Here is a 26,500-nt window from a genome sequence, read left to right as displayed (position 1 = left end):
TTCTGATCAAACTCAAAGTTGTAACTAAGGAGTTTGGATAAAATAAAACGATGATCAAGGTTGAAGTAATTCACACAGAAATGAGTAATGTTATTTATACCATGTTTTTATACCGTATTTCTATACCACCTTAGGTGGCATTTGATGTGAACAGTCACATCATTTGAAAAATTTGCAAAACTCAAGGAAAGAAAGAATAAAGACTCCTCGTATACCACAATCATCATTTAATTAACTATTTTTTTCTTAATTATTAGTTTATTAAATAATAAACTAAATTTAAAAATCTGATTAATTCAAATGATGTTGTTGTCTACATCAAATGCCACCTATTAAGATGGTATGAAAATATAGTACAAAAACATAGTATGAATAACACTATTCCAAAGAAATTATTAAACCATCCTCACCAACTCCTCACCACCCTAGACATGTGTGCCTCTCCCCTTTTGGTTGCTGAAAAGTCCGAGCTTCTAAAGAAATCATTATCTGAGGCCCTCACTATCTTTTACCCTTTTGCGGGGGAATTCAAAAATAACGTTTCCATCAACTGCGATGACCGCGCAGCTCTATTTCTTGAAGCCCAAGTCAACCGTCCCATGTCCAAGATCTTGGACAAACCCGATTCTGAAATCCTGAGACAACTGATTCCAACTGCTATGCGTTCCAAACAAGCACAAGTAGGGCATCTTGTACTAGTCCAGGGCCCAGGCCAACGTATTCGAATATGGTGGATTGGCAATTGGCGTCAGCATTTCGCACAAGGTCGCCGATGCCTTTAGCGAACAGCAAATTCATCGAAAGCTGGGCCGAAATTGCCCGCTGCACTGCCAGCACTGCTGACCATCACGTAGTACTTCCTACAGAATTTGGTGTTGCAGCTATTTTCTTCCCACCACAAGAATTTTTTAAGAAGACCCCCCCTCACGCTACCTTTTATTGACAATGTTATCGGAAGGAGGCTTGTGTTTGATGCCTCAAAGATTGCTGCTCTCAAGGCCAAAGCTGCCAGTGCAACAGTGCCAAATCCGACACGAGTTGAAGCAGTTTCCGCACTCATTTGGAAATCCGCATTGGAATCATCAAGATCGAACTTGGGTTTTGCAAGGCCATCCACATGGCGGTCCTTTGTGAACCTGAGGAAAATATTGGCTCAGCCCTTCGCAGAAAACTTACAAGGAAATTTTGTGTTTTCTACCTTGCCGAAGATTGAAGAAAATAAAGAATATGATCTTCAAACCTTGGTTGCAAAAATGAGGAAAAGCGTTGAGGAATTTAAGGTAAATATGCCAATGAAATTAGAGGGGAGGAAGTAGTTCAATTCCTGAAGGAGCATAGTGAGCTCGTTCAAAAGGATGATATGGAAAACTATATTTGCACCAGTTTGTGTAGGTTTCCTTTCGGCTCGGCCGATTTTGGATGGGGAAAGGCATCATGCATACGAATCCCTTGGAATGAAGATTTCAAAAACAGAATGTTATTGTTGGATGCAAGTGATGGCATTGGCATCGATGCATACATGACACTGAAAAAAGAAGATATGGTCATGATTGAAACCAACGAGGACCTGCTTGCATATGCTTCTCTGCATTAGACCATTACTAAAAGGTAAATCTCGTCTAATCCTTCTCTATAATTACTTAATAAATAAAAGGTTTGCTTCCCTAAGTCATTGGAGATTCAAACTATAAATATCTTTCAAATGTCAGAAAATAAAATGCAACTATACTAAGAGCTAGTTGCCAGTGTTCTTGGGCATTTAGAATTTGTTTGGATGCTATGTTGTAACCTTTGGTGATTTCTTTTGTTGCTTTTGATTCCACAATTTCCTTGTTTTGTGTGAGCAGTGAGTAATGTATTGCTTTTACTATAGACTTTATTTTTCTTTCAATAAAATGGATTTGTTTTATTGCGTATACCTAAGAAAATATAGATCCCTAACAAAAGAAAACGAAAAGAGTGCTGAGAATGCTTTTCTATGAAATAAAATAAAATAAGACTGACTGACTAAGAATGCTTTCAAGTAATTTTTAAAATTAATTTTTATGTTTATCGGAAGGAACACAAGATTACAACACGTGTGATAATATGATGGACAATTGGGTTGATAAATTCTATTTTAAGTAGACTCATATAAAACTGGTTCACCGCCACCCAAAAACCCCAGTTCTAAAACGATGGCCCGAAACCTGCTGAATTCGGATCGAGAACAGCTCACAGCCACAAAGAAATTAGAGACTAGGATAGAGAAAAAAAGGGAGAAAAGAGGCGCGATGAATAAAGGGTAAAGGGAGAAGATGAGTTGATTTAGTCAATTCTGCTCCACTGTGAGGGAGGCGTGTCGGCAATGGGGGATCCAAGATTTGAAACTTGGGTGTCCCAACATTAAAGGTTCACGTTTTTTAAAGGAAGAAAGCGCAAAGTGCGTTAAAAAATCATTTTATTCAACTGAGGCATTTTGTCGAATACTTAGTGGGCTTATATGGTGATTTATCATATGCTTTTTTTTTTTTTTTTTTTTTTTTTTTTGAAACATATCATATGCGTGTTTTCCACCTTCCGACTGGTACCACTTTGGTTCCAATTTACATCCACCATTGCGGTGGGTGGAGTTCAAGAATTCTTGTTGTGGTGTGGCTTTTTTTACTTATCCATTTTTGTTTCTTATATTTTGTTTTCTTAAGTAAATGACTAAGGGTGTGATATCCACACATCACTTTTTACTTTTCACACACCCACTAATTTTTTACTGTCGTATCGAATGAATTGAAGAATATCAAATGACACAAATTAAGAAGGAATGTATGAGAAGTAAAAAGAAGTATGTGGATATCACATCCCAATAACTAATGTTGATGTGGGAAAAATATGATTGGCTAATATCATTTTTAATGTCACCTAGTCATCACAATAATCTAGTCTAATATAAGACTAATATAAAAGTATAGAAGTAAAGATAATTAAGTGAAAAACATCTCATCGTTATAAGTTAAAGGGAGCTAAAGTGGTATTTGAGATTAGGATAACTCCCCCTTTAGTCTTGATAATAAAAACTGATAAAAATAATCCGGTCGTGAAAATTATTTTAATTTTTCCGAGAAAAATTTGTCAATCATCTAATAACCTTTTTTATGTGTATTCACCGGTAAAAAAAATAAAAGAAAAAATGAATGTCATAACTCATAATCCCATCATAGCCAATTGCATCGCTGCCCTCCGCCGCCTCGCCCAACTCTAAAATACCTTTTGGGCTAAGTCAAACCAGCAGCAGCAGCAGCACGCCTTTTCTCACTCTAAGCTCCCTCTGGTTCTCTCACTTGCCGTCCCTCCAGTTCGTCAAGTTCGGACCTTTGGCTTCACAAGGCGAGACAGAGACGGCAGAGACGGTGGAGGAGGAGCTTCAGGAGGCTAAATTAGTTGAGGTATTGTTTACTTGTTTTATTTATTTTTCCTGAAATTTTTTAGAATATTTTCTTTTGTTAAATTTCAGAAATGTTTTGAGTTATGGATTGAGAAATTGCAGTTTATCAGCAAACTAGAAAGCAGACTAACATGAGATTTTATTTATTTATTTATGGACCAATTGGATAATGTTTTTAAAAAATGATTTTCGCACACCATTTTACTTCCCTTTCATATCTTGTTTGTTTGTTTTTGATATTTGGATTGAATAAATCAAAAGAAAATGATGAATAAAAAATTATGAAAAATAAAATCCTTCCTAAAATATTTTGAAGATGAGAAAATAGGACTTGAAATGAAAGTGGTTTCTTTGTCTAAAGAACAATATTTGACTATTTAAAGATACGTAGGAACTCTCACTCAAAATTTCTCAAAATTATTCATTATTAATTTATAAAACTTCGTGTTTATAATCAGAACCGTTCATATTATAAATCACCATATAAAGATCGTCTCTGCGAAAAATCAATTAAAACTAAGGTCGTTTAATCATCAAACAATTTAAAAACAAATGAACGATATTGTTAAAAGAATTATGAACCGTCTATGTATTTGTTACAATAAATTGATTAAACGATCTTAGTTTTAATTTATTTTTTACAAATATATCCTTTTACTGGACGCATCAATTACAGCAAGGCAAGTGAAACCACCTAGAAGGGAACCGAGTCAGCTTAAAGACAACATATTTGAGTCTAGTTCAGTTTTGAAACATAAATTGTAACTTCATTTGTACATCAATCAGTAAGGTAGTAATTTTTGGTGGCCGTGGCTGTTTGCTGTCAACTTTCTTTTCTATTAAGATAACGATATCGCTTTGAGGGAACCATCATATTTTGTTTAACCTTCGACGAAACGAGATAAATTTATTGATATGATAAAAGAAATTACATTTAGTTATAAGAGATATAAATTTTACTCTTCATAGAACAAGATAAACAAAATATAAGAAAAAAGGCGGGACATACACCTTACCCCTCTTGAAAATAAAAATAAAAGAAAAAGAGGGGCATGGACTTTACCTCTCTTGAAAAAGAAGAGTAATGCTACGGATATTAAATTTGTAAACAAAATTTGCAAACTAAATGATGTGTCATTAATAGGAATGAGCACGTTTATCAACGCTTAAGTAAATGTCTAATTATCATCTTTTATGTCATTTAACTTTTTAAATTTTGTTTACAAATTTAATCTCTCTAGCATTATTTGCTTGTTTTTATGTTGTTATAACCTAATCGGTCACTAATTCTGTTAAAATGTTCATTGTTTAAGTTGTTGTTTTAATATTAATATAATAAAATACGAAGACAAATGCTTGGTGTGTAAGACGCCCACGAGAGGATCCAATTCCTATATCAATGGTCCATTTCTTTTGGATATTACTAAAAAATATTTATAGTAATTATGGCTAGTTCAATGAAGCATGTTACATTAGTTTACGTCACATTAGAAGATGATTATTGAAGTAGTTTAATTTAAATATCCATATTAATTCAATTAAAATAATAAATTATGTTTGGCTTATGACTCTTTGGCCCTCTTGGTTGGAGATGGTTTTTTGTCACACGGCTATGTTTGGCCTATAACCCATTGGCCTCTCGGTTGGAGATGGTAAGAAATATGGCTTAATATTGTTCATTAAAGTATTAATTTCTTGGAGGGTTATAAGGCTAAAAGAAGCCCTTTGGCCTTCCTTCGATTGGAGATGACCTTATTTGAGTGTCTTATTGACGTGCATCCAATAAGAATTGAACTTACGAATTTGTCGATTATGTGTTAACAGACAGATCAAAGCAACGAACAAGCTAATACAATAAGTGCATCTAGTAAGAATTGAACATACTGATTCACCAATTATGTGTCAACAGACAGATCAAAACAACGAATAAGCTAATTCGAAAATTATGTATATAAATATGGATTTGGATCCCTTCCGGATCCAAATTGTGGGGATCATCACATCTTAATAATTTATCGTACATCGTGCGGTTAGAAATCATTCGACTTTTTTTATTTAAAATTAAACAAAAATGATACCTGACGAAAACTGACCGCACTATATACGATGAACGGTTGGGATGTGAAGATCCTTAAAATCTCTACAAAGTGAATCTGGAGATGATCCTCGTCCTATAAATATAAATTCATGTTAGTCCTTTAAAAGATATGGACAAATTTGCCCTCACCCATGCACTTGATCTTGATAGTTTTTTTTTTATTATTATTTTTTATTTTTAAGGAGAACTGGCAAGTTGCAGTTATTCATCATTTTCGGAGGACCACGGAGTCGACCCCTGGCCACAACTTGATCTTGATAGTTGAGTTTTGTAAGATGGAAGCCTCAAAGGCCTCGGATCGCAACGGCTTATTCAATCACATATTTCTCCTGTAAAATACCATCACACCCCCAACCCCGCCACTCCGATCCCGATACGACGTCGTCCGGCAATCAGTGATAGATTTCATAGCTGAACCAGAACTAGCCTTCAAACGGGCCACGTCAGCAAGTCAGTTAGTCGTTAGTTAGTTCCTGGGATCGAGCGGGAAGGAAAGGGAGGGATTATATAAGTGCACCGAAGGTGTTTGATAGAATGTCGCTGAGAGAAAAGATAGAGGCAGAGGCTTCATTCAGGATCAGCAAGAAATACCCTTTCATCTTCGCGGCACACTCAGGCGGAAAGAACGGTCAGTTTTTCAGAAGCCTTAGAAATTCTGCAAGATATCCTTACAGGCGTACACAATTTTCTTTCGTTCTCCAGAAAATGTTTATATTTCTTCATGTCTTTTCAAACCATTGAAGAAATCAGCAAGTTTAGTAGTTTTCTTGTGTTTATTCATTGAATTGTTTAATGGGTTTTCTAAAGATTGCAACTTTCGAGTTTTTTTCTGTAAGAATATGGACTTAGATAGATGTAGAACCAACCCATTCTATAACTTTTCACTCTAAGTTTACGAATAATCATGAGGTAAAAATGTTGTTCTTGGACCTTGGTATAGATAGATTTTCCCGGTTTTCCTTTTTCTTTTCCATTGAATTGTTTCTTGTTTTGGAGAAATTTAGAAGGTTGTCGTGTTTCGATCAAAGTTTTAAATTTTTAGAGTTGGCTTGAATTGGCCCTCAATGTGCTTGACTGGGATAAAATGTTCGTAAGGATTGAGCATGACAAGATGTGGCCTTCTTGAGTCTAGTTTTATTTTTCTCATGCCTTTTTTTTTTTTTTTTTTTTTTTTCGGTTTTCTGGGATCAATCCTAGCTGTGCACATGAGAATAGCTTAAATAGTTTAGGTCTTGATATCTTGTGCGAATATAGGATGAAGAATTTGATGGCATCTTTTGAAGCGGAGGCTGGCAATGAACCTGGGAATAGCAGTAGCAGAGAGGAGCCAGTACAAAGCAGTGATGCTATGAGGAAGCCTCGGATTTTACTTGCTGCTACTGGAAGTGTAGCTGCCCTAAAGTTTGTCAGCCTCTGCCAGATTTTTTCTCGATGGGCGGAAGTAAAAGCAGTTGCCACAAGAGCATCTTTGTGTTTCATTGATCGAGCATCGCTTCCACAGGATGTGATTATTTACACTGATGGGGATGAGTGGTCCAGTTGGAGGAAAATTGGAGATAGCGTGCTTCACATCGAGCTTAAAAAATGGGCTGATATCATGGTTATTTCTCCATTGTCAGCAAACACACTGGGCAAGGTGATATTTCATATTATCTGGAAATATCATTACTTAAAAATTGTTTCCTTGTTTTCTATGTTGTCTGGTTAATTTCATGTATGAAATCTATACTTTTTACTTCTTTATATCTTCTATATTTTAAATAAATGTCCCATGCTTTTGTAGATTGCTGAGAGATTGTGTGACAATCTACTCACCTGTCTTGTAGATGCATGGGACTGGAAAAAGCCTTTGTTTGTTGCGCCGGCCATGAACGCCTTGATGTGGAGCAATCCCTTCACCGAGCTACATGTGATGTCTATTGATAACCTAGGAATTTCACTCATCCCACCTATCCGTGGTGAAATGGCTAAGCCTTCTACAATCAACTCCACTGTAAGACTCTTTTACGCTCACAAATTCAACAGGGTTGCTGCATTGGATGCACTACAAGACAATTCTCTGAGGAAGCCACGGATTCTACTCGCTGCTAGCGGGAGTGTAGCTGCCATAAAGTTTGCTCACCTCTGCCATAGTTTCTCTGGATGGTCAGAAGTAAGAGCAATTGCCACAAGTGCATCTTTTCATTTCATCGATAGAGCATCACTCCCCAAGGATGTAATACTCTACACCAACGAAGAAGAATTGTCCAGATGGAACACAGAATATGATAGTGCGTGTCCCATTTATCTTCGCCATTGGGCTGATATAATGGTTATTGCCCCATTGTCAGCAAACACACTAGCCAAGGTAAATGTTTAACAATCTTGAATTCTTCATTACTGGTTTTTCACATGAACTTTGTTTCTTTGATTTATTATCTGGTTTCATGTGTAAAATTTGTATTTTAATCGATAATCTCCTGTATTATTGCAGATTGCCCGGGGATTGTGTGACAATCTACTCTCCTCTGTTGTATATGCATGGGATCACAACAAGCCTTTATATGTTGCACCGGCCATGAACGCCATGATGTGGAACAATCCTTTCACAGAGAAACATTTGAAGACGATTAGGGATGAACTCGGAGTTAAATTCATCCTTCCTCGTACAAAGAATGGTGCAATGGCTGAAATTGATGTGATTGACGGTTTTGTAAAAGACCGTTTACTAGACAAAATTTGATTTGCACCGTACTACTGTAGAATTAGGCAGGTGCATGTAATGTGTTGTGGTATGTGGAACCAGGCGAAACGAATCTGCAGTTGTAATTGGGATTGATTACTTGGTTTCAGGTTGTGATCACTTTCTGCTTAGGTCCTAAATCTGTTTCCACTCCACATATGAGAAGAAAATTTTTCTGATCAGTTTGAATGGTAGTTGTGTACTGCAATATATGGTCCTTTAATTCTCAAATTTTTTTAGCAGAGCAGTACTGGTGCAATTGCAGCGGTTGGTAGGAGAGATTCTCTCGTGTAACCAAATTTTAGTATTGTTGTATTTTTCGGCCATCGATGAGATGCAAGTCTTGTATGTCGGAATTCTTGCGTACGAATACAATTGATCATAAGAGCAACTCCAACGTGTGAAACCTCCTCTCAGGTAATACACTATGCTATCCACCTAATGAACAGTAACTGCCCCTTAATGAACAGCAATCGCCTTTTGCATCTCTACTGTTGCACTTCAATAGCCCTGGCAATAGGCAATAAAATATTAGTATTTTTTTATTTATAAAATAATACAAAATAATTTTAATTGTAATTTCGGATAAGATTTTTAATCGTTCTCGTTGCGTCACGTGTCATTATCCGAAGTATTATTAAATAATACAAAATAATTTTATTTGTAATTTTGGATAAGATTTTTAATCGTTCTCGTTTCGCCACTTGACATAAAATCCGAAAAGATAATTATTGGGGATGGATTTCCGATAAGATTTTTAATCGTACTCGTTGTGTCACGTGTCATTATCCGAAAATACAATTATTGGTGATAGATTTCTGATAAAATTATTAACCAATCACGTTGCGCCACGTGTCATAATCTATTTACAATATTTGAGGATAGATTTCCATCAGATTTTTAACGAATGACGGCATACTATGTGTCATTATCCGAAAATACAATTATTGGTGATGGATTTCTGATAAGATTATTAACCAATCACGTCGTGCCACGTGTCATAATCTGTTTACAATCTTTAAGGATAGATTTCTATCAGATTTTTAATGAATGACGGCATGCCACGTGACATTATCTACAACCTAATCATTTCTGAATCCTCCATATAATCCACTATCCATCCTCACAAATCTCACACTAATTTTCTCAAGATCTCTATCATTATTCATAATTTCTGCTTATTTCTTACAATGTCTTCTTCTTCCTCAAGGATGATGCGGGAACTCGATCAGGAAGAGAAAGAATTGTTTGACCAATCAAAAGGAATGTTCAATCTCCAGGTGGCAAAAAATGAGAGGGAAGAGGATGAGGATCGTAGAAAGAAAGATGACGAATCAGATTGTGCCACTTGTCACAATGGTAGCTTTTCTTAATTTTAAAACTATTTTTTCTTTTATTTTTTTATTTATAAAACAGATTAATATCAACCGTTGATCTCAGATCAAACGGTTTATATTAAATCAATTTTTTTATTACCATTGCATATCGGACGGCCTATTTTAAAGAGCCGTTGAGATCGAACACACCGTGGGAAGCAACATGGCTTCCTAACGGTAACATTTCAGTTTGAAAAGTGGGCTGATTTTTTTGAAAATATGTCAGGCGACGCGCCCTCACGCGCGAATGGGGTGCACACGCCTGACAGAAAAAAAATAAAAAAAGGCCTGACACCGGGCTGACGTCAGCCCTAGCGTCACATCCACTCGGGCTCTCGAGCTGGCAATTTTTCACAGGCCAAGAGCTCGGGCCTCCACCTCCACTTGGGCTCCTTCACGTTGGAGCGAATCCACAAGGCCTCGGCCCCTTTTCTCTGGCCTGTCCCCCGAGCAATCCACCACGGTGGAGTTGCTCTAAGAGTACCTATAAGGCAACGACTTTGGGTATGTTTACTTACATGGTACGTGGATGAGAAGGAATAGGCGTGATATTGTATGAGGAATGAGTAACAACCACACTCTATGTTAATGAGATCCCTTCATTTTTCAAGTAGGCCATACCCAAAACCTATGAGACTCGCTTATTTTTTCATTATTTGAGTTGTTAGTGAACAAGTGAACAAGAATGATACTCATTCTTTTCCATTATATTCTTTGTGAATGAACATATTATTAGTTTTTACCAATACTCTATGTGGGTATAGCACTTGTCACATGACCTCCGCTCACTACAAACATATATTATAACATTTGGATTAGTAACACAAATTTACAATATTATTATCACACTAAAGAATAAGAACGCTTAGAAGGGAAGGAATGCAAATAATTACATTAAATTGCAAATATTTCAGGATTAAAGAAGCGGCCACAATTTCTCATAAACCTATGTCATCGTCGTTTCTAGCAACCTATGTCGTTGTTGTTTCTAGCAACCAAGCCTTTACTATCATGTCTTTCTTTCCTAAGATTTGTCGGGAAGCTCGTAGTGGTTTGGACCTGATTCGTTGAAAATCTGAATCACACCACTATTCGCTATGCACTTGGCTAGCCGCTCAGTGTTTGTCATATACATAATACACTACAAATTGTGTGGTTCCAAGTGTCGTTTCTCGATTGAGATATGCAGAGCGGCGAGGACTTCAATCGCTTTTTTTCGAGTTATAACTAATAGATCATTAAGAAAGGAAAATGATCCTCATCCTTTTCCTTAGGGATCTCATAATTGTGACCGTTTATCGTATATTGTGCGATCAGAAATTATTTCAAAATTTAAAATTTAAAATTAAATATAAATAATACCTAACGAAAATTAACCGCACAATGTACAATAAACAATTATGATCACGAAATCCCTAAAATCTCATAACAAGAATCATTCGGGGATCGTTTTCCATTAAAAAATAACAAGCAAATTCAATTAAAGAAAACCATAATAACAAAAGAAACTGACAAGATGCATGCATAGAATTGAACCCAAATTAAAAAAATTTAAAAATAATGCATGTACCTCAACCTAAATAAAGCTGATAAAATCACTAGATTCACTACCCAACTGCCAACTGTCATAACCCTATAATTTATTATCCCCAAAACCCCCATTAAACAAGTCTTAATCGCGGACAAAAGGAAAGAATAAAATTATTCGAGTCGAGCGCGTGAAGGAAAAAAATGATTTTAATTAAATAAAAAAAGATATAAATTAAATTAAAAGAATAATATTAATTACGATGACGCCACCGAATGAAACCTCACTGTCGCTTTCGCTTTTTCTCACTCCGACAGTGGAAGTTCTAGAGAGAGAAACTCAGACCTTCTCTGTAGAGTCCTCTGAGTCCTCGGACTTCAATTTTTTTGAACGATGACGGGTTTAAGAATTTCTAGGGTTTTCTGACGAACTGATTTGTCCCAAATCTTGATGGAAATGCCCGGTAGGAGATCCAACTACAAGCTTCTGAGCCAAGACCCCGACGACCAGACGGCGGCGTTTTACGAGACGGAGAGCAAGAACAAGGGGAAATGCGACAGAGGGCTCGATTGGGTAACCGGAGCCGATTACCGGGCGAATCAGCAAGCGATTCGTGCCGGGAACCCGTACTCGTCGGCCTGGTTGCAGAGGCAGTCGAGCGGGTTCGGGTACGTGCTGGACGATGTGTTCAAGGTTAGTGGTGTAGGGGGTGAATTTCGAATGAAGAGTGTGGATGGAGCTGTTGCGACCACCAGCGGTAGCTGTGGCGGCGACTCGTCTTCCTGGAAGAGCTGGGCTCAGCAGACTGAGGAGAGTTATCAGCTGCAGCTGGCTTTGGCTCTTCGGCTCTCATCGGAGGCCACATGCGCCGATGATCCTAACTTCTTGGATGCAGTGCTCGATGATTCAATGTCTAGGACATGGGGCTCCGTTGTCGCCATTTCGCATCGGTTTTGGGTAAGGTTTATTCTGCTTCTGAGACCATGTTTCATTAGTTGCATGGTTTGCTGCCTTGCTTTGTTAATTGAGTCGGTCTCGTTCTCTAGAGCTGAGTTCTTTGCTTAGTGTGTGAAATATGTTATAGAATGGTTAGTTATCAATGGAATGGCCGGAGCGATTTCTGAATATTTTTGTGAAAACATTATGCATTTCTTCATGGAATTTGAATTCACAAGCTGCATTATCTCATTATTGCTCTACATTTACATAGCTTGAATTAAATTTCCATTGCGTGTACGAATGACATGTGGGATTTCTAAATACCAGGTTTGAAAAACTAACCTTTATCTCAAATATCCTATTATTTCATTCTTCCACACGCTCCACATCAAACAAGAAAACAATATTTCTGATTGAACTAGATTCCATTTACAATCTAGCGTATTGGTTGAGCAAGCAATTGATCACTGAACAATGTATGACCTCATGTTAACAAAAAATGGGGCAATTCTGACATTATATTATACATTCTATTTCTTAAAAAATGGTGTTGTATATACTGACATACTGTTTGATCCTATGTCAGATTGCAGCTCTGTTTTTGAGCGGATCTAGATAACATCGTTAAAAGTAAAACTGATCTACCAGATTCACAAAAATGTTATGAAAGAGAACATAATCAGTAATGGAAATCAGTAATATGATGCATTTTGGGTCTAACCGTACGGTAACTGGGATTTTGAAGTTGCCAATGAATCAGGACTCACATAGTACAATCGTTTTTTATGGAAGTTAGGTTTATGTAATAGCTATAACCGTAATACACTTATGTTTATACATGTATATGTATGCAGGGAGTAGTTTTCTCTTGTAAGACAGTATGGTATGCTATGTTGCCAGACTGGATCAAGTGAAATCATGTTATTCGTCAAATTTACAACCTAATAACGTTACATGTCAAATATCTAAAAAGAGATTATTTATTCCATTTTCTTTCTTCCAACCCAAAATTTCTCAGAAAGATAATTGAGTTTAGAAATTATTTTGAACAACTTTGTTCTTACAAATGGTTTATGTTTTGTGGTGATAGATGAATTAATCCTATCGTATTGATATGATGTGCAACAGGTGAATGGCTGCCTGTCGTACTTTGACAAAGTGCCTGATGGATTTTACCTAATTCATGGAATAGATCAGTATGTATGGACTGTGTGCACTGATCTGCAAGAAAATGGTCGTATACCATCAATTGATTCATTAAGGTCTGTTGATCCTGGCGTTGGTTCAAGTATTGAAGTGGTTTTAATTGATCGACGTAGCGATCCCAGTCTAAAGGAGCTCCAAAATAGGGTTTTAACCATTTCTCGTACTTGCATAACTATGAAAGAGATTGTAGATCAGATGGCACAACTTGTATGTAGTCGCATGGGGTAAGTTTTCTGTATCTTCTGTGCACATCTTTCTAGGACATCTATGTCTGCCATTCATATGTAACTGAATTTTGTTGCTATCACAAGGGGTTCAGCTTCCGTAGGAGAGGATGAAATATTGTCCATATGGAGGGAGAGCAGTGATGATCTGAAAGATTGCGGATCTGTAGTTGTTCCAATAGGCAGCCTTTCTGTTGGCCTATGTAGACATCGTGCTTTATTATTCAAAGTAAGGAGCCTGTATGATTTGATATATTTACTTACCTTGAAAGAAGTCTATTTAACTTGATAATTTGTATTTTAGAGCTATATTTTTCATGAAAAGAGAGAATTATTGTTCTCTTTTATTTGATAATAAATAAAACTTTTTTTTTTTTTTTCCGGTTTGAAGGCTTAGTTTGATAAGGACAGAGAGAATTTAACCCTTGACTTCTATACTAACGGAATTGTTATTGGCACTCCAAAACTCTCGGTTGGCACTCCAATTTTTCTATATTTAGAAAGAAAAATACACTTGTGAGGAGTGCAAATTGAGATTTTTGGAGTGTTAATAACAGTTCCTATATACTAATGGAAATCTTTATCTGTTAATTATAGTTCGTCTGATTCATAAGTTGATATTATTCTTTATTCATTTGATTACAATATGATACTACTAACAAGCTGCGTGTCTATCTTTGAAGGTTCTGGCTGATACAATTGGTTTACCTTGTCGAATTGCCAAAGGCTGTAAATATTGTACAAGGGATGATGCCTCCTCTTGTCTTGTCCGGTTTGAGTGGGACAGGTATGCTATTATTTTGAACTTTTGTGTTTATCAATGGTTTGAATTGGTAACGCTGTTTACTTTTAGAGCTGCCTGGTGCATAACTGCAAAAATTATTCAAGGTATGCTTTGGTAAAAAGTTATTCATCATATTTGTATTTGTTTGAATTTCTTTGTCTATACCTTTGGTTTTCTGTCGTTCATCAGTCATTGCCACCTTCTTGAACAAGCCCTCGAGCCTGCTTTGCACTGCCTTCCTCCTTTGTGTTAAAAAAATTATATAGGAAAGCGAGCATGGTCAAATTAGAGTTGGAGAGAATATTTCTCTATGTGGAGAATCAAGAGTGTCCCAAATTTAATTTCCTTGTTATCAAACTGGTGGAGACATCTGATATGGTGTCTTTGTTTCACTTCAGGGAGTATTTAGTTGATTTGATTGCAAATCCAGGTTACTTGTGCGAGCCTGATTCCTTGCTCAATGGCCCATCATCCATCTCAATTTCTTCACCACTGCACTTTCCAAGACAAAAGCCAGTTGAACCTACCATTGATTTCAGGTTACTGGCTAATCAGTATTTCTCGGACTGTCAATCGCTTAATCTTGTTTTTGATGAATCTTCTGCAGGTAATTGTTTGATTGTCAAAGCAATGATATATATATATATATATATATATATATATATATTTATGTATGTATGTATGTATGTATTTACAAAAAAATGTATGTATGTATGTATGTATTTACAAAAAATTAAAAAAAAAAAAACTGAAATGCTGATCATATAGACATATATACAGAGAAATGGTGTCATATGTGATCATTGCTGATTTGTTTTATGACAATCTGTTCTTGAATAAACACAATTAGGTATAGACATAATTATAGGATGCAGGTACAGTATGGTGTAGAATTGCAGATACTTTGATCCAGAAAATCCTAAAAGAAAACTTGGAATATGGTTCGATGCATTACTTATATTATGATTACAATTGCAGAACTTGTAATAATATATGCAGACACAGTTGTGACTGTCTCTATGGACACGCATACACACATTTCCATGCATGCTTTGACACATACATTTAATAAATCTACTGTACAGGCTCTTCCACAATAAATAATCTTATTTATTCTAAATTTTAGTTGCCTGAGATTAATGCAAGCGCGCCTTCCCTAGTAACAATAACTTGGAGGTGTCTTGTGCTATATACAAGAACTTTCTATGATACCCTCTGCCTGAAAGTAGGACCTCAAAACAATTATATGGTGTGCTGATGCTTCATTTAGTTTGACCTCATTTAACTCTTCTTTATTGATTCTTTGGGGTTAGGATAGATGCATATTAATGTCAGATAACTGCAGATGGTTTTGAAATTTTTAGAATGGAAAATTGAATGTTGATGATCTAGTTGCGAATAAGTGAGCTTTATTTTCTGTTATGCCTTTGCACATGGTTCAAGTAATGGGCATGCCAGTTATATTTACATTGGGATCGTATAAAACGTTATCTATTAATACAACTCCAAATTTCCTCATCTATTCGCCCTTGGCATGTAGAATTCTAGCAATAACTATGTTGTGGTATTGTTTACATTGAACTGTAAATTAGTATTCATCATCATCATCTCTTTTGGATTTTCATTATCTGTTAAACCTGTACCTATAATTCAAGGTATAACTATGTTGTGGTCTTGTCTATATTTTGTCTGGTAAATTGGCATTCATCTGTCATGACGATTCTAATTCACCCATGGTGCTTTCTATCATCACAGGAAGTGCTGTTGGTGAGGACAGTATGTATCCTAAACAATTTGATAGGAAGAGTACAGAGGGAAAAAACCTTTTTTCAAGTTTCAGTGGCTACACCTCTGCACACGCAAAAATTCCCGAGACAAGTGGTGATGATAGAAATCCCCAATTGTTTAATCGTTCTCAGAATATTGTGCACACACCACCCATGGTAAATGTTCCAATCCCTCTAACACGTATGCCGCCTGTAGGGCGTAGAGATGGCCCAAAGGTGGATACAGTTACAAACTCTAGGTTTGTTGAGGGTGTTCGACTGGTTCCTAGTAAACCAAGTAAAGAGCTCGCACTCACTGTAGGGAATTTGGACATCCCATGGAGTGATCTCGTATTAAAAGAGAAAATTGGTGCAGGTATCTTACCCTCCAGTTTCCTTCCATTAATGTTACAAACATGAAAGCTTATGTAATATCATGAACATGAAGAGCTCATATGCCCTTCATGTACGTAATGCAGTTCATATTAGTTAGTTTGAGGCTGTAAAAAATGGCATTGTTCATTTGCAGGTTCTTTTGGAACTGTTCATCGTGCTGATTGGCATGGCTCTGTAAGCACCTAATCTGTTTACACTCTGCCCTCATAACTTCTTGTATAGCCATTTATTCATAATACTGATAAAAAGTTGTACATTTAAGGATGTTGCTGTAAAGATTCTTATGGAGCAAGATTTACATGAAGAACGCTTTAAAGAACTTTTGAGTGAGGTACATGATGGCAGAATGTTTGGACGCATTGAATTTAAGTACATAATTGGTTCCAGTGTACTTTCTTCGTCTTGAATTTGAGATAAGCTTCACCTTCTTTTGTCTGATAGGTGACTATAATGAAGGACCTGCGGCATCCAAACATTGTTCTCTTTATGGGTGCAGTTACCAAGCCCCCAAACTTGTCCATAGTCACGGAATATTTATCAAGGTTTTGTGATGTCCTCTTTTTGTACACCTCCCCACACTGCCATCCCCACAATAGGAACTTTCATATGTATTAGACATTTATACCATGTTAAGAGATTTTTTTTTTTTTTCAAATTCTTTAATGATCTGAATTGTTGGCTCTTAATTGCAGAGGTAGCTTGTTTACGCTTTTGCAGAAACCTGGCGCAAGGGAGGCATTGGATGAGAACAGCCGCTTGAAAATGGCTCATGATGTGGTGTGTATATGAAGACTTCTTATTATTCTGTAGCATCTTATTATTCCTTTTCAGTTTTTATATTTTAGTTTCTATTCACTGTGTGCTTGTACATGATCTGAAATTTTTCACAGGCAAGGGGAATGAATTATCTTCATAGACACAAACCTCCCATCGTTCATCGTGATTTAAAATCTCCAAATCTGTTGGTAGACAAACATTATACGGTGAAGGTAAGGATCTCCTACAGCATTTAGTTTGCTTATGCTTTGAGCGCTTGGAATGGACCATCGATTTTCATTTAACTGGTTACTGAGCTTGGTGAATGATCAAACTGCTACATGATTTCTCTAGGCTCACAGGAGTTTAATTTTCAGTGGGTCGTGCTCGACTATAAGTTACATATTTGAAAATGAACATGACTAAGTGCGCCAACATTTGTTTATTTACTGCATTGTTTACACCATTTTCTTACCTGTTTTGTGGTTTAGGTTGGTGATTTTGGTCTTTCCCGTTCGAAGGCAAGCACGTTCCTTTCCTCAAAATCAGCTGCTGGGACTGTAAGTTTTTTTTAACTAGACAAACAACCTGGAAGTTTCAATTATAAGGTGGTTGAAAATTCCCCTCTATTTTCTTTAGGCTGAATGGATGGCACCAGAAGTCCTGCGTAATGAACCGTCAAATGAGAAGGCAGATGTTTACAGTTACGGTGTAATATTGTGGGAACTCGCAACATTGCAACGGCCGTGGGGTAATTTAAATCCACTGCAGGTTTGTGTTATGATGATTATGCTCTTGTAGATTAGAAAAGGGAAATGCGGAATATCTTTTAGACCTGATGACACGTAGCCTTTCTATTCTATATTCCGTAGGTTGTCTCAGCTGTTGCGGTTTATAACAGAAGGCTGGACATTCCGCATGATGTGAATCCACATGTGGCGGCTATAATTGAGGCTTGCTGGGCCAAGTGAGTTTGAGACTCTAATTCAATAAATTAAACTGACTTACATATAAAAATTTCCCTGTTTTCTCTAATAACAAATTCATGCTGCAGCGAACCCTGGAAACGACCTTCATTTGCTAGTATCATGGAATCTTTGACGCCATTGATAAAAGATCCTGTGACTCAAACTAGTCATACAAATATGCCATTACTCACCTGAACGGGAACGAGTCCTATTCATGCACATAATACAGCATTCTTTAGAGAATCGATGTGTGGCGGGCATACGTGCTGTTCTTAGTCTCGGGTATGCCCATTACTTAGATATGTATTCTTAGTTCTAGTTTGCTTGGTCAGTTTCCGGTCCAATGAACTCGTATGCATAATTTCCGATGCTTGTTCTGTGTCAACTGGTTGCAGAGCCATTGTACATTTCTGTTCTTATCGCCGATTCAGCATTTGGATTCTTTAACCAAATGAAGGCAACTATGAGTGCCAACAGTGTCTGCATTGCCGTCTCTTCTCGCCATCATGGGGAAGTTGTATAATTTCTGTGTTATAATTTTGTACATAAAAGAGCGTTACTAGAATCGATTAAATCTTTCCTAGCATGCTTTGTTTCGCATTTATGAGGTAAATTTAGGTCAGGATTTTTCCTGGATTGGTGGGTTGGCTCATCAGATGTGTTTTTTGTTTGTTTAATATTTATAAATTCATTGAATTTAACGGTTAAGATCTAATATCATCAAATCCAACGGTAAAAGAAAAAGATCTAACGGTTCAAATTTAAATTGGTTTAGTAATTTTTTAATATTTATTGCAATCTAAATATTTTTAAGTTAAAATGTTCATAAAATAAAATTAGGCTTTTAATATTAGCACTTCACAAAATGTTGAATGCACCTCACAGTAAAATTTAATATTAAATAACTTATTTATCCCACTATGCAATGTTAATTTTGACCTTATTAGGTTAAAAAATAAAAATAAAAAAATTCTAAATTCATTCCAAATCACTTTTAGCGTATTATTCCTCTTCAACTATTAAAACCCCTTCCACTCTCAATTATTGAACGAAATCCTAACCAATGAAATTACATACATGTTGATTGAGAAAAATTATTTTTGACGAATGGCACACGAAATCAATGTACCTTCCACATGTATTGAGAGAAGGTAATTTCGAAAGTCTAATGAAATTATTTGGTGCCAATCCCCATCAAATTTGTTGGTTCTTTTATGTTATTTGTATGAGAAAGATGGAGACCTAGTTCTTCAATATATGAATGACAACTTATGTCTAGGAAAACCTATCTTGTCATCCCAAAGAGAAAAGTTTAGCGATTAAGAAAGGCAACATTTTATGTGGCCACCCTTGAGAAAAAGGGTAGCAACTATAGGAATCTATTTCAATTGAATGTTAGTCAGTGTCAAAGAATGTGAAATGCAGTTAAAAGACACATAACCCTCTAGCCAAGAGAAATCAAAGAAAATGTCAACATTCAACAAGAAGGGTCATTCTTTAAGTCATTGGAAACCGAGACCCAAAGCAATTCCCAATACTTATCCTTTATTTTTTAATTCAGTCTCCAAATTTATGATTAAACATCCTAGTATTTATTTCTAGACAAACCATCCAGAACATTACCATTGCACCAGTCCTATAAAACTCTTACCTTTTTTCTCTAATCTAAACATTTTTCGAATCGTTCATTTTGAAATCATTCAGCAAACTAAACATTCAAATGTTTAGATTCAATCCCTGAAAATTAAAAATGATTGTTATAAGATTTGAGAAATGTGGTGTATAGAAAATGTGAGGTGTATGAAGAAAATATAAGGTGTATATTGAGAATGTGAGGTGTGGGGGTATTATGGGGAAATATTTGAGGTGCATTAAGATAATTTTTAAGTGAAAAAGCAAATGTGGGGTGTATTAAGTATGTGGGGTTTATTCAACAATTTGTGGGGTGTTAATATACTAAGCCTAAAATTAAGATAGTCTACATAATTTATTTATTTTTTAAAAGTTAATTTAAGAAAAAAATTATTTTTTAATAATCTCGTGTTAAAAATTTAGTTCAAAAAGATTGAACCAAAAAAAAACTATTTTTCGTTTATCAATTTTTTGTGTTAAAAAATTCAGATTTTAACCCAGATGTTCTTAAATCAACCTAAAAAGTTTGCAAATCGAATTCCATTACCATTTTTTAATAAATGTAGAGTGTTTATTATATTCAAGCTTTGCTTTTTGCTTGTTGAATTGTGTGACATATTCGATGTACCTGACCAAAGTAATATTATAAAAGATAAGTTTCAGTTTACTACTCTCAAGTTTTTTGGTTTTTAATATTTAATATATAAAGTTTTTTTGGTTCCAGAGTCATACCTAAAATGTTAATTTTGAAACAGTCTCATACATCCGTTAGTTTGACTAAGTTTTCCATTAACTGATGATGTAACGTCCATGTTGACAGTGACCGGACGTCAGGTGGAAATTAAAAATTCAAAAAAAAAAAAAAAACCAAAAATTCAGAAAAAACCAAAAGATTTAAAAAAATTCAAAAATTCAAAAAAATTAAAAAAACTAAACCTAAATCGGAACTAGTTTGTTACATGTCCTTGATGTTGAAGGAAACAGATTTTTGGGTCAAGTTCCTTTGTTTTTGGGAGGAATGAGGAGCTTGAAGGTGTTGTCTTTGGGTAGGAATTTATTTTCCGATGACATTCCAGCGAGTTTAGGAGCACTTTCGCAGCTCGAATCCTTGAATTTGGGCAACAACAATCTGACCGGGAAAGTTCCAGATGAGCTCATGATGCAACTAAGCAACTTGACTAGTTTGAATCTGAGTAACAACAGATTTTCTGGTGAGATTATTAATGTTGGAGATTTGAAGAGCTTGCAGGTTTTGAATTTGAGCAATTGGGGGTTTTCCGGGAGCGTTCCTGCCAGCGTTGGTGGTTTGGTGAAGCTTGAAACACTGGATTTGAGTAAGCAGAAGCTTTCCGGGGAGTTGTCGGTTCGGATTTTCGAATTACCGAATTTACAAGTGGTTGCTCTGCAGGAGAATCACTTATCTGGAGATATCCCTCAAGGTTTCCCCATCGCCCAGACCCCTTCTTCCTCCTTCGTCCTCGCCAACTCGATTTCCCTCCTCCGTCCCTCTCCCCACTCGCACTCGTCGTTCTCCGAACCCGACCCATCCCTTCCCTAGTCCCTCCATACCCAACCCCTCCCATCCCTCCCCTAATCCTTCCATACCCAACCCAACCTGACTCGGTCTCCCTGTGTTCGAAATCGAGAAGGCCCTGACCTCGCTGATGAAGATCACGCAGACCAGAGATGATGCGCGGGCCCGACTCTGCACCTTGCAGTGCGTGGTCCTTGGAATTGGTCTGCTATTCCAATGGCAGAGAGCTTCTTTGGTGCAGATCTCCTTTTTTTTTTTTTCAGTTGCAAATCTCCAGAGACCTATGGGCTATGACCTTCTACTCTGGTTTTGAATCTCCGCGATGAATGCCTCGTTGTTGTTGTCGACAGAGAAGAAAGAGAGAGAACCCAGGCCGTGGTGGTGCTGATTTTCAGATCAGCTTTGGTGGTTGTCGAAGAGAAGAAGAAAAAGCGTTGGTGCGGGTGGAGGAAAGGGAACGCCCGCATCCCTGGTTATTTTTTAATTTTTTAAATCCGACTACGAGACGGAAAAAAATTTATGTACTAAATGTTGAAAATCACGAAATTTAAAAATAGTAAACTGAGATTTCTTGTATTATAAAATTCAAAAAATGATTATAACATTAAGATTTTGGACCGTTATTTTCATCTTGTAAATGATATTTTAAGCACTACGTATTTAATTTTAACCAGTTTGTAAATTCCAGCCTGAGTTGGCATTCATGTGACAAGTGAGTGGCATTCATGTGACAACTGTGTCCAAGTTGGCAATGGCATACATGTGATCAGTGTGCTACAGCAATTAAATTTCAAACAAAAAGTCGTTTTCCTTCCCCTTTTTTTTTTGCCTTTTTGGGAAAGATCTGGCATAAAAGGTTGAATTAGATTTTTTTAAAATTATTATTATTATTAAGTGTTATTTTGAAACTATTATAATAATTTTTTTTTGAACAAAAGATATTTTCTAACTAAAGAAGTGGGGATTGGGAGCCTCACAATGGACCAGACATAGTAATTTGCATTTGATGAGAATCAAACCTAAAACATCTAACTTATAAGTGAAAAAGAATACTACAAACCGTATAATTAAGTAACGAAACTATTACAATAATTAGAAAATATAGAAATTTTGGACCCAGAACACATCGATCATATCACTATGATATTGATTAGATATAAAGAAAATAAATTCTCTATTTAATTAATTATAGGTCAAACAATTTGACAAAAATTAGAGTAGTTGTATCATTTTAGCATTATTAAATGAAGATTTTTTATGAAATGGTCAAAATGAGAAAAGGAGAACAAACTCAGAAATTAATTCTATTCGCTTCAAATTTCAGAGATCAAAATAAAGAGTTATGTAAATTTCAAACATCATTTTTGCCAAAAAGTCTATTAATTATTTGTTTTCTCGCCCAACATTCGGCGACGAAGAAAATAATTATCCATTTCTTAAATCAGCCAGTAGGACGTAGACACGCTAATCACGCGTCGAACCCGCGTCCCCAAATCTAACACCTGACCAAATGGCGTGTCCTGATTGGTCCTCCCCGCTACCTTCATCACCAAGTATAACACGGCGACCTACCGTATCACTTTCAAAATCGCACGGGGTCCAGACAGAATATCAAGAGACAAAAATATCTCCAGCCCAGCGGGCCCCTTTCAAAGTACAACCACCATAACTGTTTTTCAAAACAACGTTGCACCCTGGAAACTCTCTCTCTCTCTCTCTCTCTCTCTCTCTCTCTCTCTCTCTCTCTCTCCCTAGGTCGGTGCTGAAAACGCCCTCAAATTTCAGGGAGCCCCACATGGATCGGAGCTGGGATGACCAAGAAGGCGACTGTTACAGTAGAAAAACCTCCACCGCCTTTGACCGAACTTTCAGGATTTTTATCGAAGACCTAGTCGGCGTAACTATTCGAACCCCTTATATACCCACTCCCAAGCTCCCCAAACCGCCATTTTCACCCACCACACCCACCTTCCCCTCCCTCTCTCTCTCTGTCTTACCCAGTTCACTGCCATTAACAAAGAGTGAGAATTTCGTTCTATGAGCCCAAAAGACAAGAGCCACCCAAAGTCTCCACCCACTTCAGCTGAATTCGACCCGGAATCAATTGGGTTATCGGAATTTCGACTCGAAGTGTCGGAACCGTTACTGGGTTCTCAGCCGATTCCTTCGTTCACTTCTCCTGTAATGGAATTCGAAGCCTTCTCTTCTGTAAACCCATTGGGTGCTTTTGACTTCACTGAAAAAGTTTCAATTCCAACGTCGTCTATGGGCGGCGGTGGTGCGGAGGACGTGGTTGTTCCGCCGCAGCCACTGGAATGTCTGCAGGGCACTCTGGTGCCTCCATTTCTGTCCAAGACTTTCGATTTGGTCGAGGACCCCTCGCTGGATTCGATCATATCGTGGGGCTCCGGCGGCCACAGCTTCGTGGTGTGGGACCCATCGGAGTTTTCCAGATTCATCTTACCGAGGAACTTCAAGCACAACAATTTCTCAAGTTTTGTGCGGCAGCTTAATACTTATGTGGGTATTTTGCAGTAACACAGCCTGTATTGGCTGCTGTGATCTGTATGTAATTTTTTTTTCTTGTCCTTTAATTCTTTAATTTGTTTTTCTTTCTGTGTTTTAAATTTGTTGTTTGTTGTCTGAATTGGGTTTGATGAGGTTAATTCTGTATAGATGTAGCCGAGGCAATTAGTATTTGTATTAAGCTCGCGATGCTTATTCTGTAGGAGATGGTGTTGTATTCTTAACTCCCAATTTGTTGTATGTGTAGAGATTCATATGTAATTGACCAAAATGAAATAATAAAAGGATTCTTTTGTGAGAAAAAGGTTTCTTCGATGAAAAGCTTGGCGATTTGTTTTCCAGTTTCCAATAGTTTACGCAGGTGAAGTGACAGAAGAAATGAATTGCTGCTTTTGTTGTTCTTGATGATGATGATGATGTTTATGATGTTGTTGACGCTGATGATGATTGATGTTGTTGATGATATAAGGATGATGTGGTTCTACTTTAATGGGCATGTAATCATCTCATCTCTCTGGATAATATAAGATGTTTTTTAGGATTGTCTTTAATCATGAAGCTTAGAATAGTGAATCTAAATGGAAATGGTAGAGGTTGTTCTTTTATTTATTTAGTAGTTAGGATCGGAGGCTTCTACGAGAAGAACATCTTCCCCTCTTGAGTATGTACTGGAGAGGGGAGTCCGTCAAGTAGAATTCAGGTTCCCTTCGAAATCTGTTATTATACAAGTGTATATTACCCCAATAAAATTTCTCTGATTGTTTTTTATGTGATTTACAGATTGTAAGCGAGGTTCAGTTCTTCATATGCATGAAAGTTGATGGCCTCACATTGTCTTTTGTGATGATTAGATTGCTAATTGAATGATTGTATATATCTTTTGATTTCTGTTATATCGCCTTCCCATTCATTTTTTTAATTATTTTGGGTCTCGCATTCACAGGGTTTTCGCAAGGTTGACACAGATAAGTGGGAGTTTGCGAATGAAGCTTTTCAGAAGGGCAAAAGACATTTGTTGAAGAGGATCCAGAGGCGCAGGTCACCTCAGTCTCTGCAAGTTGGGAGCTTTACTGGGCCTTCTGCGGAAGCAGGGAAGTCTGGAGTCGAAGGTCAGATAGAGACATTGCGGAAAGAGAGGAGTATGTTAATGCAGGAGGTTGTTGAATTGCAGCAGCAGCAGCGGGGCACAGTTGACCATGTGAAGGTAGTGAATCAGAGGCTTCAGTCTGCGGAGCAGAGACAGAAGCAGATGGTTTCTTTCTTGGCCAAGATGCTTCAGAACCCGGCATTCATGGCCCGACTTCAACAAAAGACTGGACAGAAAGACAGAGGCTCTTCAAGGGTGAGGAGGAAATTTGTTAAGCATCAGCAGCATGAACTCAGTAAGTCAGATTCAGATATGGAAGGCCAGATTGTGAAGTACCAGCCTGCTTGGAGAAACCAAACCATATCCTCTACAGCGCCGGATTCAAATCCAGTTCCTTTTGAACAATCTCCTCATTATCCTTCACAAGTTACGACAGGAAAACTGTGTTTGGATGCTGAAAGCACGGCATTCCAATTTGTGGACGCTGCACTAGATGAATTAGCAATCACACAAGGATTTCTTGAAACACCAGAGCAAGAAGGCAAAGGGGCGTCAAGCATGGTAACTGAAGATCCTTTTTTCAAAGGGAAGAGTGTTCTAAGCCCACAACAAGAGGCTAATCCTGAGCATTATGTCTCTTTCGAGGAAGGTTTGTTGAAGGACAGGACTTTTCCAGAACTGTTTTCTCCAGGGTTGGAGAGCATGATTAAACAAGAAGACATATGGAGCATGGATTTTGATGTCAGTGCCGGTATGTCAACTTCTATGAATGAGTTATGGGGTAATCCAGTCAACTATGATGTGCCAGATGTGGGAGTGACGGGTGGATTGTTAGATGTCTGGGATATCGATCCCCTGCAAGAGGCAGGAGGGTTGGGAATCAATAAGTGGCCAGCCCATGAATCTGCATTTGATGAGCCTCAGAGTCAAGGTGTCCAGTCTGCATCTAAAACTACTGATCCGTAGGGCTGCATTTGCTGCCCTTTCGGATCCTAGTCATTTTAAGTTGCAGGGGTCTATCATATGGACGGTTTATTAATGAATATTAATTTGATAACAAAGTCTTACTCTTTCTTAAGCATCCGCTTTTATTCCTTAAATCTTCGATTTCCGTCCTGATATTTTTCTTTTCCCAACTCTGTTCTCACCTATTTTGTAGGTTGCATTCCTTCTAGTTGTAGGCTCCATTAATCTCAAAGTTCTGTTGCTAACAAATAATAGAGCTGTGAAACTGCAGGTCTTTATCCTCTGGAAAGGTAGCTCGATTCCGCCGGGGAAACGGGGTCGTGCGTATTGGATTTTGCCCTTCTGAGCTCGTGAAATTCCAGACAGGTGAACTGTTTAACAGGTACAGAAATTAGTAGGCCAATCTGTTGGGATCATTCTTCTTCTCGTTGGTCTCCCAACTTTTAACGTTTACAATTTTTTGGACTGGATTTCTCCAGTTGGTGTACGAATACAAACACCGAAGAAGCATTGAGGTGCATTACATTAGTGAAGAGTTGCTTTGAAGAACTGCCAGCCTTCTCAAAAACAG

General features: G+C 37.1%; 3 protein-coding genes and 1 pseudogene across 13 annotated transcripts; all 4 read left to right on the top strand.

Moving 5' to 3' along the window:
- Positions 1-431: 431 nt before the first annotated feature.
- On the top strand, positions 432-1,909 carry LOC137713309 (akuammiline synthase 1-like; annotated as a pseudogene).
- Positions 1,910-3,221: 1,312 nt separating this feature from the next.
- LOC137713727 (phosphopantothenoylcysteine decarboxylase HAL3b) lies at positions 3,222-8,472 on the top strand. The gene is made up of 5 exons (XM_088683659.1): positions 3,222-3,422; positions 5,702-6,147; positions 6,774-7,155; positions 7,303-7,866; positions 7,993-8,472. Exons 3-5 carry the CDS (start codon positions 6,775-6,777, stop codon positions 8,239-8,241), a joined length of 1,194 nt encoding a protein of 397 aa, XP_088539785.1. The 5' UTR covers positions 3,222-3,422; positions 5,702-6,147; position 6,774; the 3' UTR covers positions 8,242-8,472.
- Positions 8,473-11,404: 2,932 nt separating this feature from the next.
- Positions 11,405-18,899, top strand: LOC137712709 (serine/threonine-protein kinase CTR1). 10 transcript variants are annotated; one of them, XR_015955729.1, is made up of 17 exons: positions 11,405-12,102; positions 13,213-13,514; positions 13,602-13,743; positions 14,198-14,301; positions 14,697-14,905; positions 16,054-16,179; positions 16,282-16,440; positions 16,594-16,634; positions 16,723-16,791; positions 16,902-17,002; positions 17,153-17,237; positions 17,351-17,449; positions 17,708-17,776; positions 17,856-17,987; positions 18,089-18,183; positions 18,271-18,466; positions 18,580-18,899. XR_015955729.1 is itself a non-coding variant. In XM_068451844.2 (16 exons), exons 1-16 carry the CDS (start codon positions 11,596-11,598, stop codon positions 18,377-18,379), a joined length of 2,349 nt encoding a protein of 782 aa, XP_068307945.2. In that variant the 5' UTR covers positions 11,405-11,595; the 3' UTR covers positions 18,380-18,899. The 10 variants fall into 10 exon arrangements, 4 of the variants coding, with proteins under 4 accessions (XP_068307945.2, XP_088540335.1, XP_068307944.2 ...); XR_015955733.1 differs by having other exon boundaries at positions 17,571-17,776; positions 18,271-18,899; XR_011065236.2 differs by having other exon boundaries at positions 16,054-16,440.
- A 4,162-nt stretch (positions 18,900-23,061) lies between these two features.
- Positions 23,062-26,047, top strand: LOC137713606 (heat stress transcription factor A-3). Of its 2 annotated transcripts, XM_088684485.1 has the most exons (3): positions 23,237-23,870; positions 24,494-24,565; positions 24,820-26,047. In XM_088684485.1, the coding sequence occupies exons 1-3, from the start codon at positions 23,388-23,390 to the stop codon at positions 25,927-25,929; spliced, it is 1,665 nt and encodes a 554-aa protein (XP_088540611.1). In that variant the 5' UTR covers positions 23,237-23,387; the 3' UTR covers positions 25,930-26,047. The 2 variants fall into 2 exon arrangements, with proteins under 2 accessions (XP_068309030.2, XP_088540611.1); XM_068452929.2 differs by lacking the exon at positions 24,494-24,565 and having other exon boundaries at positions 23,062-23,870; positions 24,820-26,045.
- The last annotated feature ends 453 nt before the right edge of the window (positions 26,048-26,500 follow it).

This window comes from Pyrus communis, chromosome 14 (genome assembly GCF_041283825.1).
Source record: "Pyrus communis isolate YQ-2024b chromosome 14, ASM4128382v1, whole genome shotgun sequence".
Lineage (NCBI taxonomy): Eukaryota > Viridiplantae > Streptophyta > Magnoliopsida > Rosales > Rosaceae > Pyrus > Pyrus communis.
The sequence above is the reverse complement of the archived record's forward strand: the minus strand, read 5'-3'. Positions and strand labels throughout refer to the sequence as shown.

What these genes read in the sequence shown, in the direction of transcription:
- LOC137713606 (XM_088684485.1), top strand. Translation starts at nt 23,388, where the DNA reads ATGAGCCCAAAAGACAAGAGCCACCCAAAGTCTCCACCCACTTCAGCT. An exon ending in TGCGGCAGCTTAATACTTAT is followed by an intron (nt 23,871 to 24,493) that starts GTGGGTATTTTG and finishes TTTATTTAGTAG; the next exon opens with TTAGGATCGGAGGCTTCTAC. An exon ending in TGGAGAGGGGAGTCCGTCAA is followed by an intron (nt 24,566 to 24,819) that starts GTAGAATTCAGG and finishes TCGCATTCACAG; the next exon opens with GGTTTTCGCAAGGTTGACAC.
- LOC137713727 (XM_088683659.1), top strand. Translation starts at nt 6,775, where the DNA reads ATGAAGAATTTGATGGCATCTTTTGAAGCGGAGGCTGGCAATGAACCT. An exon ending in CAGCAAACACACTGGGCAAG is followed by an intron (nt 7,156 to 7,302) that starts GTGATATTTCAT and finishes ATGCTTTTGTAG; the next exon opens with ATTGCTGAGAGATTGTGTGA. An exon ending in CAGCAAACACACTAGCCAAG is followed by an intron (nt 7,867 to 7,992) that starts GTAAATGTTTAA and finishes GTATTATTGCAG; the next exon opens with ATTGCCCGGGGATTGTGTGA.
- LOC137712709 (XM_068451843.2), top strand. Translation starts at nt 11,596, where the DNA reads ATGGAAATGCCCGGTAGGAGATCCAACTACAAGCTTCTGAGCCAAGAC. An exon ending in GTCCGGTTTGAGTGGGACAG is followed by an intron (nt 14,302 to 14,696) that starts GTATGCTATTAT and finishes GTTTCACTTCAG; the next exon opens with GGAGTATTTAGTTGATTTGA. An exon ending in ATTGAGGCTTGCTGGGCCAA is followed by an intron (nt 18,184 to 18,270) that starts GTGAGTTTGAGA and finishes TTCATGCTGCAG; the next exon opens with CGAACCCTGGAAACGACCTT.